We start from the raw sequence: 14885 nt of genomic DNA, 5'->3' as shown, positions 1-14885 counted from the left end.
GTTATACCTGGCTATCAGAAGAAAGGTGTTTTCTTCTTGCATAGAAAATCACAGAAGCCTACAGAAGAATTGAACAAATCACTCCTCCCTTCTTCCCACATTCATGGAATTCAGTTGAGTGCAAGTCTGAACCCAGCAAAGTATGTCAAGTATCTGTGGGATAATGCAGTGAAAAGCTGTAAATACAATGGTGTTTTTTTTTATGAAATAGCATTTTAAAAAGAATTGCTTTTTAGTATTTTTTGTTCCCTTCCGTTAAAAGTACTTGATAAAAGTAGAATTTATGGATTTGATTGGATACTTAAATACGTGTCTACACATGTTGGGAGATCAAACCTGCGGTGTGCAAAGCAGACAGAAAGAAAAAATGACAAATTTAAATTTAATTTATTTATTAAAATAAGATAATCAGAAGAACCTGGGTTTACAGGAGCAATAAAAACAAATTAAAACCCAAATCAGCAAGGAAAAATCCTGTATATGCCAAATTTCCTTATACGGTAGTGCATCTCAGGAAAAAAGGGGTCATCCCCCCCCCCACAAACAGTCTAATGGCTGCTTGTTTGCAGAAATATACCGACATTGCTTATTTCTTTTTTCTCCCACAAAACTATCATGTCTTAATGAACCCTCCAGGTGCTGCAAGAAACAAGTCTGAAGTACCCAATAAGTTTCTTATGTTACCTTATGAAGATTGTAGCAAGATTGTGCCAGCTTCTGAGGAGTACTACTTATAATATACATCTCATCTTAAAATGATTTTTTCCTCCTATGTGCAAATTTATTTGTAGTGATGAAACTTTAACCACCAATATTAAGTGATTATGACAAATGCTCAGGCGGGGACACTTTCATGAACTTACATTTCCCCCTTCCCTTAAGTCATCTTTACAAATTGGCATTTTAGTTATGATTTCTCCAAGCCAGAATGTTCTTAAGGTATAAGAAAAACAGCACCATTTGCATTGTCTTTTCTCAAATGCTGTTGCTATACAAAAAAATAACAGTTTGTTCAAAAGAATGCAAGAGTTGAAACCAGAAAAGTAATACTCTTTTTTTCCTTTGTCCTTTTTTGTTTTTTGTTTTGCATACGGGGAAAAAATAAGGCTCAAGTGCATCTATAAAAAATAGCAATAGAACTTCTTTTTAGACAGTCTGTGCACTATTTCCATAAGATCAACTGTAGCAAAAGGCAACATGGAGTTTTGTTCCTGTAGGCTTAGAACATCAGAAATTCATAGCAGTTCACTCTTTAAAATTGGCACCCAGGTGAATCCCACGCTGGCTGTTCAATTCTGTAGATTGAAGCTTTCAAAACACAACTGCTATAAAATAACTGTTATTTGGGGAGAACTGTGAAGACAGCACGTGGATCTCCTAGAACACAGGTAACTTTGTTGAAGTCAATGTGCATGAATTTATGTCCTGGGTATGAGTTGCACGATGCAGAGAAGGTTCTGAAGCACTTCGGTTAATTTTGGGTAAAGAATGTTGCAGCAGTTCAATGGAAGACAATATCTGGAAGATGAGGGGGAAAGGAAGTGAGAAATGTGTTTATTTTTCAGAAATAACACACCTATACAGATTATATTTTGAATATTATATTCAGCATGTGAACATTAGAAACATGAACGTTATAGATACACAAAAGAAAACCTGATGTTAATAATGGGAATAATTTATGAGTTGGCAATTTCATATATTTTGAAAATTGAAACACTCATCATTAATTTCAATACAACATGATCATTTTCCAAATCAGAGTTCAGTAACAGTAGAATTTTTATTTTTCGAGTTGCAATTCACAGAGTGTATGTGCTATTTTTTTCTGATCTTGTTTTATTCAAATGTATCAAAACTATACTCACTTGTGGAAAAAGAGGTCTTTCTTCCCTCACTTTTTTCACACAATCTGCTACAAGCCTCTTCATAGCTTTTGGGCAGTTTTTGTATAGTTTACTGAGATCAGGCGATGTATAACCACGACCAACCATGAAAATGATCTACAAATTACAAATAAGTACATTTTTGTAAATATATATCAACTTTATAAATGTGCAAATGTGCATCAACTTTTCATAATTCTCATGAAAAAATTAAGAGTAAATAAGCAGCTGCTAAGCTCGGGACAGTAGCCTTTCATACAAAAAAAGCATACACCCAACCCCTGGCATTTTCTAGTAGTAGCCATTACTACTGCACTAAATTAAGTTCCATCAGAGTCACTTGCCAGGTTGGGAAAAGAAAAAAGGAAGCAGTGAAACAGACTATAGCAGGATTGGAAATCCAATTTTTTTCAGATGTGTTATGGCATAAAAATGTGGATGAAAGTTGATACAAATGCAAACTATAGCTGTTGCCATCTTGAGAAAAATATAACAAACATTCTATATTATTCACGTCAAGGAGAAAATAATTAGAAGGATGTGCTAATGCAGAGTTGCACCAATTCAATTCTGTTACTAGAAAATGGAGGTATAACTTTCCTGAAATATAGACCTTGATGAAGCATTTGTTTTCTCCTTACAATATAGAGTGTAGAAGCTAATCAAAGAGTAGGAAATCCTTATCCATAAGAGCCTAAGAATTGCTGTATTCAACAAGTACAAAAATTAGCAGTTTCAAGCCTTGACAAGCCTTCTCAAGGAAGACAGATACCTTTGCTTAGCAACAAATGATGTGCCTCTTAAAACTTCCCTAAAGGACAGATGTTTTAGACCACGTTGACAGAAGGGCCCAGAGTCTAACAGCCAAACAGGGCACAAGGGACCCCTAGACATAAATTCTCTTTCATCCCTGAAGAAAAAGGCAGGAATGTATCAACTTTACTCCTGTGTAGTGGCACCATTTTCAGTCTATTTATTCATCAGCAGCCAAGAACAGGCTTTCACATCTTCCAACTGGTGCCCCCAGAATTGTCAGCATTTCTTCCATGGATTTGGAATGAGTGGGAACGCTTCCAGTGAAATCCCTGTCTCCCTGCTTCCGTTTCGGGAGGAAGACTACCCATTTATTATGTTCACTAGAGGAAAGTGTCATATTTATTATGCCAAGTGAAAATGTTAAAACCTAGCATGCTCTGAACATTCTCTTTAGAGACTGGATTAGTTAGATTTAAAAAAAAAACCAATTCCATCATATTTCACTGTTCTAAAACAATTTCAGGACCTTCTCCCAGCTAGCATAATTATTAATGATCTCTGGGTAAAGTAGATTTTAAAAAAAGAAGGGAAAAGAAGCGTACACAAGTACATCTAGTCTCTGATTAAAAGAGTAATTGGAAGACCAAATAAAACTAAAGTAAATTCTTAGAATATACAATGTGAAAACATCAATGACCATCAATGAGTTCAGTATATGGGAATTCTAAATCTCTGTTTTTAAAAGATGAATCCTGTAGTGGCTCAAAAAGGAAAAGAGCTTAGGACAAAGATGATGGCATTACACTGACTTGAGGCACTGTAAAACAGGAAACATTACAAAATTATTGAGAAAGCATGCAATAACGTATCAGATAGATATGATCCAAATACAACTCTTAACTGTGTATAGTTTTTGTTCGTTACTTTTAATATAATTTAAAAACAAGACTTGATCAAAAATATAAAACATTCTATAAAAAAAAATTCTCACCTGATCTCTATTGTTGATATGTGAATAGGGTAACTCTCCTGTCATCAATTCGTAAAGTACTATTCCATAAGAATACACATCTGATTGAAAGCTGAATGGATTGCTATCTTGCATTCGAATTACTTCTGGTGCCTTTGGAAAACATAACATGATTTAAAAAAAAAAAAATTATAGCAAGCCACCCCAAAGCCCACACTTTTTTGTATATACCCCACCACCGACAGTCATAACTGTGGACTAGAAGAGTGTTAAACTTTGAAAGTAATTTTCTAATGCATTTAAATTGGGTCCAAGACCATACATGCATTCCCATTCACTATTATCTTTCAAGGTAAGTAATGTTATGCACTGCTTGGAAAAGGAATAAGAAGTAGAGGGTCAAAGAAATTAAAGATCTTGGGTTAAAAGAAAAATCATGAAGCATAACTTAAGGTGAATGGTTTGGGTGTAAACTACTTTATCTTCCCTTTTTTCCCTTTATTATGTCTGTCAGTGACAAGCAAATTAAATTAAGACTGCAGACTTCTACGCACGATTTTCAAAGGAAATATCTGGTGTTGCTATAGCGTTTGATGAATACAAAAGACTGGGATAAAAGATCTCTCCCCAGCACCAACCTTCTGCATGGATATAATGGAAGGTTGGGGAAAAAAATACTCTAGGTTACTATAGTGAAAGATGCCTCACATTCTGAAGGCAGGGGTGGAAAGTGTGAAACTGCGCATAAGGGCAGGCTAGGTAGGTCTGGACCTGACTCCAAATCAAGTCTTGAAGCAAAATTATTACTTTGTTTGATGGGCCCTATAAACACAAACTTATTAACACTGGATCTTTCATAACAAGGAAAAATAGCTGTAATGGAATAGAGAACACTATATTCTGGGAATTAATTTTTTCCCAAAATTTCTTGTAGAAATCCTCATTAATGTTGGAGCAATGGGAGCATTATTTAATCATTTTTTCCTTTATAACTTACCATCCAGAGAACAGATCCTGTAGGCTGTTCCACCTGTTGAGAACCACTCCATCTGGATTTGACTGTTGCCAAACCAAAGTCTCCTATCTTCACTGTTCGGTCTTCATGAAGAAATATATCTTCACAATTGTTAAGGAACACATCTGGACCATAATTTGAATTACCAAGCACTGTCCCACTTGCAAGTAGGTTCAGCCAATGTGTTTAGGCTGTCCATACTGTTAACTATATTTATAGCAATTGATGTATTTATAAAATATATAATACGTTGCGTTAATATTAACTGAAGGAGCCACTTATGTATACTTTCTATACTTCATTATCCGCCTTTCAAAAAGATAACTACTATTTGTGTTTGTGTTTTGCTAAATAAAAAGATCATTGTTTTCCCCTCTTCCCACCTACAAAACTCAAAATTTACAAATAGGCCAACAACCATTTTCTTCTTAATACTGTCATTTTGATTTGAGAGAAAGGCTAAGTAATACATTGTGTAATATTTATTGACTGTTTGGCATTTGCTACTTTCAACTGATTTATCATTGAATTTATGATATGAACACTTTATTATTTATTATTTGTGTTTATAAATATTTTTATTGTTTTAACTTCTAGAGTAGTTAAATTATCTCTTTTTGTAGAAAAGTGCCTAAGGGCACTGTATTTAAAAAAAAAAACTGATTAAGAACTTGTCCACAAGCAGGACAAGTCCAACTATTATACACAAGCACTTTTCTATTAGGGACTATATGTAAGTGCTGCATTCTGTGACACTTTTTATACTAATTTTCAGTCCTAATTAGTATCAAAATACTGAATGAATACAGAAGGATTCATTTGTTTTGTCAACAGCAGTCATCTTGATCTCACCAAATCATTACCCTTAATTAGAAGTACTAAACTTCTTTACTGTCTTAATCAACTGACTACTAGAAATCTCACAAGTAGAAAGGATACTATTTGACTTCATGTCTCTGTGTATTATATTCTTTGCATGCAAGTAGCTATAAATAGAATGAGATAAATTTGAGAAACCTCAACAACAACAAGCAACTGAATTAACTTCCCCAAACTGTTTTAGACAATTTTATCCATGCAGGATCATTTTCTTTCTCTACAAAGAGAAATACAGGTAGCCCTCAGTTAATGATCACTCATTTGGGAACTGTTAGTAAGTCACTCCTATTCCAAATGCTTTTTCTCCTCCAGAGCCCAGTTACACTAAGACCCTAGAGATCTCGTACTCCGTAACATCCACCCATCTCACTTGTGTGGTGCTGTAGCAGCCACTTGTGTGTTCTCCCACCCTGGTAGAACTCCGCCCACCCCCACTTGACTGCACTTGCACCATGCCACAGCAGCCATTTGTGAGCTACCTAGATTTGTGATTTCCTGCCGGCTTCCTTTTCTTGTTGGAAGCTAATAGAAAGCTGAAAGTAAGTCTTTGGCTTAATGGCAACCAGGGATTGCTATCTGAGGCAACCAGAGATTGCTATCTGAGTGGTCCTTGGAGCTCTCTGAGCTTGGTTGTTTTCTTGCAGACGTCTCATTACCCAAACTAGGTGACATCATTACTAGCACTGATGATGTTACCTAGTTTAGGTAATGAAACGTTTGCAAGAAAACAACCAAGTTCAGAGAGTACCAAGGACTTCTCATTTCAATCCTGAGCTACAAATATCCTCCTTTATTAGATTGCTATCACTAAGCGGCGCAGTCCTGTATCATCACAAAAGTCTTTGCCAAAAGCTTAAGATAACATTTCTTCTATAACAATTTTTGTTCTACTGAGCAATCAACTGCACTTCAACAGCCTCTTAATGCAACAAGGTCTGTTATCATTAAGCCTACTTACTCCATTCCTTGTGCTGTCTGTCTTGCAATATCAATACGCTGTAACATTGGAAACTTGGTCTCCTGAACATGTAGGTGGTTATATAGGCTACTTCCTTCACACCACTGTGTGACAATGGCCAGATTATCTTTAGTCATGTAGCCCATAAATAGTAGAATATTAACATGTCGAGTTTTCCTGCCAGAGACAAATAAGAAAGCATATTCAGCTGAAATGTTAAACACCTTAATTTAAAACTTCTTAACATCAATAAAAAATGCCAAAAGTCCAGCTTCACATGCGTTATTCAATATAATATAAAACAAATGTGTGATATGGATGAACTTCTAAACTAATTCTTCAATACTAACATTTAGTCTTAATTTTGCTATAATTCCAAAACAATATTCTTTTCAATTACTTGGGCTGCATGTATTAGTATATGGTGGTTCCCCCACCTGCTAGGGTCCCTTAATTTGTATAGGGGTACTTAGCAGTTGATTTCATTGCTTTCGTTTATATCACACAGAATTTCATATTGTTTCCCATTTACTTAATATCTTCATAAAATCACAGATTAAGAACACAAAAATACTTATACTAACAATATTAATACTCCTGCACCTATAGGAGAAGGAGCGGCAGGACCTGCGTGCTGAGTCAAAAGAGGGCATTAGCCTAGAGAATCTACATAGCCACAGATGAAAAAAGTCCCCCCCCTCCACCTTGAATTCTGCTGATCCTTATGTAAAGCCAAGATAGTTTAATATATTTCTGTACACAGGCAGGATTAATAATGAATCAGTTTAATTGGAACTACATGGGTGGTCCTGATTTTTCATGCCTCACAGTACCAAAATTCAGATCATTTGAAAAGCAGAGCTTTGGGCACAAAGCCCATTAACTGTCACTTCATAAGCACCACGGACAAATACAGCTTGGGATCAGGTTTTTATACGGTCTGTTGCCAAGAGATAATACAGCCGTTACAGTATCTCAACCAAAGAGAGCATTAAAATTAACTGCCTCATTATTAACTATCATTCAATACATTTAAAAAATGGTCTTTCAGTGTGGTAAATTAACAGGAAAGTTATGAAACATTTTAAGAAACTGAAATATCTGAGAACTGTTTTCCATGCTGGAGAGTTCAGTATTTGAAAGACAAGGTGAAAGAAGTATAGCTGCCATCGTTAGCTTTCCTGTATGAAGGAAAGTAATTATATACTCGGTGGATTAAAAACATTTGAGGCATAGTGCCTTGACTTCGGAATGGCATCAATTAAAATTTGAGTTCAGATAGAAAACATTACCATTGGCTTACATAAATATCAAGGCGTATATATTTCTCCCATCACAACACAAATTAGGCAGAACTAAGGATGACAACTGATGAAGAAGAGATCTTTGGTAGTTAGAATCTATATATTAGCTATGATGGAATGTAAATATTACTTAAAATTTTGAAAAGTCCAAGTATTGCTTTATGTTAATACAATTTATATGTGTTTATACATTACCTGTGTGTGTATGTATGATGTACGTATACATTACCTGTGTGTGTGTGTATGATGTATGTATACACACACACACACACATATTTTGATGTATTTATTTTTTTACGGATACTTCTTTAGATCTGTAAGTGCAATGCATTTTAAACTTCACTACAATCTAAGCAACAACACTGACAGGATAATTTTAAGAAACAGGAATTTTCTTAAACAATGAAATTCAGAATTTTTTTCCATTTTCTTTTTCAACATAAATTCCAGAAATCTGGAATAAATGCAATATTATATCTAAACTCAAAGTTGTCACTGCACATGGATATACACAGCACATTGCAGATATCTGAACAAAGCATGCTGATTTCATGCCTTTATTTTTTTGTCCTTAAAATAAAGAATAACTACCTGCTAGCTTCCCTTAAAATATTTGTTGAAATTATTACATTAACAATTTTCTTTTTTTTAATCCTGTGTGGTCATGAAGGATCAACATTGATTTGATAGAACATAATCAATCAATCAACTTTCTTTTTTTATTCTCCCCACCAGCATGTTTCACTGTATTGAAATCCTAGTAATATTTTACCTTAATACAGCTACTTCATTTCTAAAGGCTTGAAATTGTTCTGGGGTTGGATCTACAACCTTTAGGATCTTTACTGCTACATCACCTGCAAAAATAATAAGTAATAAGCATAACACCAAAATCAATCATCGAAAAGTTTCAAATACACAATATATATATATATATTTGTTTTCTGAGGTTCTCGCGGGTATTTGTATGTGGATCTTTGGTTGTTCGGGTTTTCTCCCGCGTAAGATTCGAAGTATATATGTTATATATATATATAACAGCAGTTATAGCAAGGGAGAACTTGAAAATAACATGCCAGTTACAGTGGAAAGTACAAAACTAGAAGTTTAATTCCACTGCACCAGGCTGTTTCATAAAAATGTATACTTCTTGACAGAGACCTATAAAATGAAAATATTGAAAAGCACAAAAGCGTTTTCCCCCAATACCAATTTGGCTAAAAGCAAAGTGCTTTAAATGAAAAATTCTCCGTTTTTAGTTTGAAACAACCCAGTTCCTGTATGGAATAAGCTGTTTTGATTATTTCTTAAAATGTATTCAAGTTCTCCGACTCATCCCTTTTTTGACTCCAAGACATAGTGTTGAACTCTAAATATGACCAAGATGTACATTTCATATTATAAACCATTATTTTGCCCTCAAAACAGGTCACTTCAAATTCTAAATAGTTCATCTAATAAATATTTTCATATTATTAAACATATTATTCTGTTAACTTATATTTTTAAACCTGTTAAGTTTTTAAAAAAGAATTGATTATAGAAAGGCATTTGTATTGATCACATCAAGCTACGTGCTTAGAAAAACAGGAATTCCAGAACATCTCACTCTCCACATGAGAATTATACATACAAGTCGGGAAGCCACAGTGCAGATAGAATATAGTGATACAGACAGACTCCTTCCAGGTTGGAAGGAGTTTGTATCACTATAAAGGAGTGAGACAGGAGTATACAGGAGTATATTTGCAAGCTCTAATGATAAAGGTCAAGGAATGAAAACCTGGCACTAAAATTAATATAAAGAATAGACTAATGACAATGGGCACAATAAACAGCCTCAGGATTAAGAATGGCAATACTGAAGTTGCAGTTAATTGATCCTAAAAGACAGAAGCTATCAACAATAAAGAAACAAACAATCAAGAAAAATGCAGAGATTAGCACTTGTAGAGCAGGAATGAAGGCCCTGGGAAAAGATATCTAGATTCTATGATGTGTCTATACCTACAAAAATAAGAACAGGACAAGCAATGACATACCCTGTGATAGAATAGGGGTCCCCAACCCCCCGGGTTGCAGCAGGCCATGGCCTATTTGGAACCATGTAGTGGTGGGCCGGCACACAGATAGTCAAGCTGCATCTGCATGTGCGTGCAGTCGAGCTGTGTGTGCCTGTGTGTGCACTCTGGCTCACCGCTCACGCGAGTTGAGCTATGCCAACTTGCATGAGGGCCCGCTGCTCACACGGCCCAGTTCCCCTCTCCCACCCCACCCAGCCGGGCCACCCAGCTGCAAAAGTTGGGCACCTCTGACATAGAACATTCCCTGTTCTATGGAAGTAAAAATTGAACTTTGAAGAAGCAAGCTGGTAAGAATATTGACACTTTTGAACTTTGGCATCTTCTGAAAATTTCTGAGAATATGGTGGTCATCATGGAAAAAATATGCAGTTAAAAAAATCCACCTATGTGACCACTAAGAGTCGACACCAACTTGATAGCACAAGTGAATCAAAAGTTAAAGGACAAAGCTATATATAGTAAATGATTGCATAAAAAACACAAATAGCAGAAGGTATTCTGCAGAAGGTATGCTTACTATTCTTAAGAATCTGAACAGAGACAAACATCACTTGTGCTTAAAATAATATACAGATCAGAGTGCAAAGATCTCCATCGGTTACATAACCCAAAGGTTCTTTCAGTTTGTGAAGCAGCAACCTTTCCCCTTCCCTCCCTCATCCTGAATGCTGCCAGCCAACACTGTTAAAATATAGAAAATTCTCAGAACAAGTTGCATAATGGCCCAGGGGTCTATTCAATTAAAAAGAAGCAGTAGGTGGTCTCGTACAGAATACCCAAGCACATGGGGGCTGTTAAGTAGCTCTTTGGATCCTAGCCACTGTTTCAAATGCTGTATTCCTGGAAACTGTCCCAGTCTTCAAAGGTTCAAACAATAGCGTATATGCTTTCCCTTCATCAGAGTAATGGAAAGGATGTGTTGAAGCACAATTTTATGAAGGAAATTGTCAATAATTGTCTTAGCCACTTTGAGCAGGGAAGCCTCTTCTAGCAAGTATAATGCATAGCTAAGATGACTTCTTAATATGAAGCTGGGCTAAACCAGTAATTCCACTTTCCACTGGTCTTTTCTGCTCTGGATTCGGCAAAGTTTGGAGGTTCTTATTGAAAGACGACAAGCATCAAACCTGGTGGCATGAATCTAACATCTCTTTTTGAAAGTCTGCCCAAAGAAGAGTCTCACTTACAGTCTTTTAGCCAGGCAAAAGTCCTAATTCCCATAAAACAAATCAGTACTAAATATTCAAACTACAAATTCAGAAAAACTACAGGGATCTTGTATTGACACTACAAGATTGGAAAGTCAAGATTGGAGAACATGCAGCAATGGAAAATTGGACTGCATATTTTGAACAGAAGTTAATTGAATTCAAGAAGAAATGGCTCCCTTACATGCATCATATCACACAGAAACTTGAATTTAGTCACTTAAATATGGTTTCTGAAAGAAAAGAAATTGCCTTAAATAATTAAATGAACCACAGAAATAAGCAGTAATCATAGTGGTTTAAAGCATAGTAGAAAAATACTTAAGTAGCAGTCAGTGGGGGTGGGAAAACAAAAGAATGGAGTGGCTTGAATGCTTCTAAACACATTTTTTTTGTTTAATAGTCTTCATTTTTTTATATTAAATCTCATCTTTTGAACTCTTATTTCAACTCTCACATCAGTATAAGGTTTATGCAAGAGCAGCAATAATATTAATTTACATACAAGTCCAAAAACAGTACGGATGAAAGGGATTATACTTCTATGTATGTACTGTACTTAGATGTATCTATTCTATTCCTTTCTCCCCTTTTCCTTTCTTTTATTTTTCCTATTGTTTTTTACTTAACTTTTTTAAAATACAAAAAAAGAAAATAAAAAAAAACAGTGAAAAAACAACTTAGATCTCTGCATAACTCATTAAAAACCATCTATGGCATATATCTGATAAAGTTAAATGCTTGGAGAGCATTTTGCTACGCTTTTAAGTTAACAAAGTAGTTCTTAATCATCAAATCTAGCCTATTTTTATTTTGGCCAAATAAGATGTAATCTTTCCTTTTGGGAAGGATGTGGGTCTTGTTGCCTTTGGAATAGTGTATGTACAATGGGTTTGGAAAAGAAAGTTGAGATAACAAAGAGAATTATGCAATTGATCTCGATACTCTGTACTACTGACATAAAACTAATTAAAATTTGATCCTAGGAAAAACAACTAACCAGCTTTCCTTGTTTTTCTATCCATAAATTTTTAAGCAAAAAGAAACACATGTAAAACCCTATCAGGTTAGCTTTGTTTTTAACCTTAGTTAAGTCCTTGAGAAACCATATCTTATCTTCCAAAAGCCTCATGAATTGTGAACTCCCTTTAGCCTATTTAGCTTGTCGTATTCAATTCAATTTAGTCTGCAGTATTCATCTGATGCTGCCCTGGTTATGTGCTGCACCCTAGATGAATTCTTAAGTAGAACTTTTCCAGTTATGAAATGTTGGGTTTTCCCCCAATCAGTATAAATCGCTGATTAGGAGATAAAAGTATCATTCATATTATTAGATATGGACACACTAAGTAGAATTGAGGCAATGAAAAACTGAACTATTTGCATCATATTTATATAAACATTTGATCTTTGTCAAGCCCGGTTTTTCTGTAGCAAATTGGCATTCTCCTCAGTAAGTAGCTTTATACATAACCACTCTATCCCATGGGCACCAAGACCAGAAGAAATATACATGTACACGTATTTATTTACTGTCATTCCTTTTCAGAGCATCAGCAGAGTCAAATGTCTATCTTATGATGATGCCTGTATCCTGTCTTTCTTATTCGGTATCTTTCCACATGGTTGAAAGACACAGTAAGTTGGATAGACTATTGCATCTTAACACTACCTCAGTTATGGCACATGGATTCCATTATATACACTATTCCTGTCTTTTAAAAAAGACGGTACTGTTATTCCTATTATATACTTTTGGAAGCAATAACAAATATGCTATTTGGTACACCACTCCACTCATCAGAAACATTATTACAATCCTTACTACTTACTTGTGAATAAAAAATATATGAAAGGTATAGAGAGCCAAAAGTGTATTTTTACTATTTTATATAGTTCAAAAGTTAATGAAAAAACACTGAACAGCTACCATGCCATTTTCCCCTGTAAACTGTTCCAAATGAGCCTGATCCAACTCTGGTTGAGAGCATAACTTCACTTGCTTCTATTTCCCAATAATAGCTTGAATCCCTCTGTCCACGTGGTCTCTGCAAAACAAGTAAGTATTTCTAGTACAGACAGCATGACATGGAATCCACATTTTAAGATTTTATTAAAAGTATATATGAAATATGTTTCATGATACTTGAACACGCAACCTACATTGGCCGTACAGTGTGTAAAGCTGAATTGTGCATTTAAAATCTGAACACAAAATATTGTAAAAAAAAAAAAAAAGAGGATTAAATCATTAATTTTCTTCTCAGAAATCTATGGATCATCTGATAACTTTGTTCCTGATAAAATGTTTCAAGTTACAGAACTCATCTTGCATTCTTCTAAAAATAAGTGCAATTTCATTTCTGTTCCTCTGCTTCTTTTCTAACACTCACTTCATTGTTGTCAATTAGCATGAGTTCCCCTAGCGCAGAGGTGTCAAACTAGCAGCCCATGGGCCGGATGCATCATGCACAGGCCATGCCCACTCCAGCTCCGTGAAGGGGAGAACATTGCAATACTTCAGGACAGCAACGTGATGCCACACATTTGACACCCGTGCCCTACCTCAAGAAGCTGGAGCATATACTACCATTAGAATTCCAATATAGAAGGTATGGGAGAATACCTCAAGAACAAATAAGAAAACATTTTATTTTATAAAAGCCCTGTGAGTTTTTAATTTGATTAAAGGATGCTAATGCCTTTCCTCTTCCCAACCTCTTCTTTCTTTGAACAGTTATGCGGAGAGAAGATCTATTGAAAACCTTGGGATTTCATCTGCAAGCTTGCAAGCAGAGTTCCAATCAGATATGATAAAGAGAAAACACCAATTTTGACAAGTTCATTAATTTTTTTAGAAACTTGCATAATATTCAAGTTAGGTCAGAAACATTTAGTTACATGGATGTACAAATCAGACCTGCATGTGCAGATATTTGATGTCCGTATTATATTCATTTCATACAATTGTATTTTAATACTTACTATTTTTTTTTCTTGTGGATTAGTTCCTGCAGCTCGCTCTCTTTGAGCTGGGACTGGTGTTTTAGGCTGTGACCATCCTGTTGGACTTGTATTGTTGGGGCTTCCTGACATAGCTGGTGGTGATGCTTAAAATATTTAAAGAAAAAAGTAGTAAGATTCTAACAATACAGGACCACAAGCAAAGATTGTAGACAAGAACTTGCATATATGGCATAGTGTATAAAGATTAAATAGCACATGACAATATTAATGTTAGCTTATACTGGACTGTGACATTTTAGCTCTTCCTATTTATACAAGTAATCCTCACTTAATAGCTGCCCTGTTAGAAACCATACAATGTTGTGACGGTGCTCAAAATTATTACCAATCCTCATGGTCACTACAGCATCCCACAATCATTTGACCACCATTTGTTCATTTCACTGACAGCTTCTCACAAGCAGACTTAATAGAGAAGCCGGCACTTAATGACGGCAGGGAAAAGTGATGTTAATCAGCCACAGTCACGTGATGTCTCACTTAATTACTATGTCACTTAGTGATGGAGCTCCCAGTCTCAACTGGGGTCGTTAAGCAAGGACTATCTAAGGACTATTGTATACACTACTCACTATAATGCAAAATAGAGCAGTTTCTCTTCAGAACATTCTGTCTGACCTAAGTATTCTAGATAATTTGAACATTTCCAAAAGTGCCTGTTTTCAGGAACATTTTGAAACATTTCCTGTTTCCCAAGATATACCATATTTTTCAGAATATAAGATGCTCCGAAGTATAAGACGCACCTAGCTTTTGGGGAGAAAAACAAGAAAAAAAAAGTCTACCTCTGCCTCCCAG

The 14885-nt window shown here is 35.3% G+C and overlaps 1 protein-coding gene across 14 annotated transcripts in view; it reads right to left on the bottom strand.

Annotated features, from left to right (window-relative positions):
* Nucleotides 1-375: 375 nt before the first annotated feature.
* The window catches only part of RAF1 (Raf-1 proto-oncogene, serine/threonine kinase), a 100294-nt gene continuing 85784 nt past the window's right edge, over nt 376-14885 (bottom strand). For all 14 annotated transcript variants that reach the window (XM_087923933.1, XM_087923930.1, XM_087923937.1 and 11 more), the window contains 9 exons: nt 14046-14170; nt 12991-13108; nt 8541-8625; nt 6465-6641; nt 5567-5613; nt 4610-4728; nt 3634-3765; nt 1869-2003; nt 376-1518 (listed from right to left, as the gene is read on the bottom strand). In XM_087923933.1, coding sequence (XP_087780059.1) covers nt 1378-1518; nt 1869-2003; nt 3634-3765; nt 4610-4728; nt 5567-5613; nt 6465-6641; nt 8541-8625; nt 12991-13108; nt 14046-14170 — 1079 coding nt within the window. In that variant the 3' untranslated portion in view covers nt 376-1377. The remainder of the gene's footprint in view (nt 1519-1868; nt 2004-3633; nt 3766-4609; nt 4729-5566; nt 5614-6464; nt 6642-8540; nt 8626-12990; nt 13109-14045; nt 14171-14885) is intronic.

The sequence above is a fragment of the Pseudonaja textilis genome, chromosome 2 (genome assembly GCF_049901715.1).
Source record: "Pseudonaja textilis isolate UNSWEBS1 chromosome 2, rPseTex1.2, whole genome shotgun sequence".
NCBI lineage: Eukaryota > Metazoa > Chordata > Lepidosauria > Squamata > Elapidae > Pseudonaja > Pseudonaja textilis.
The sequence above is the reverse complement of the archived record's forward strand: the minus strand, read 5'-3'. Positions and strand labels throughout refer to the sequence as shown.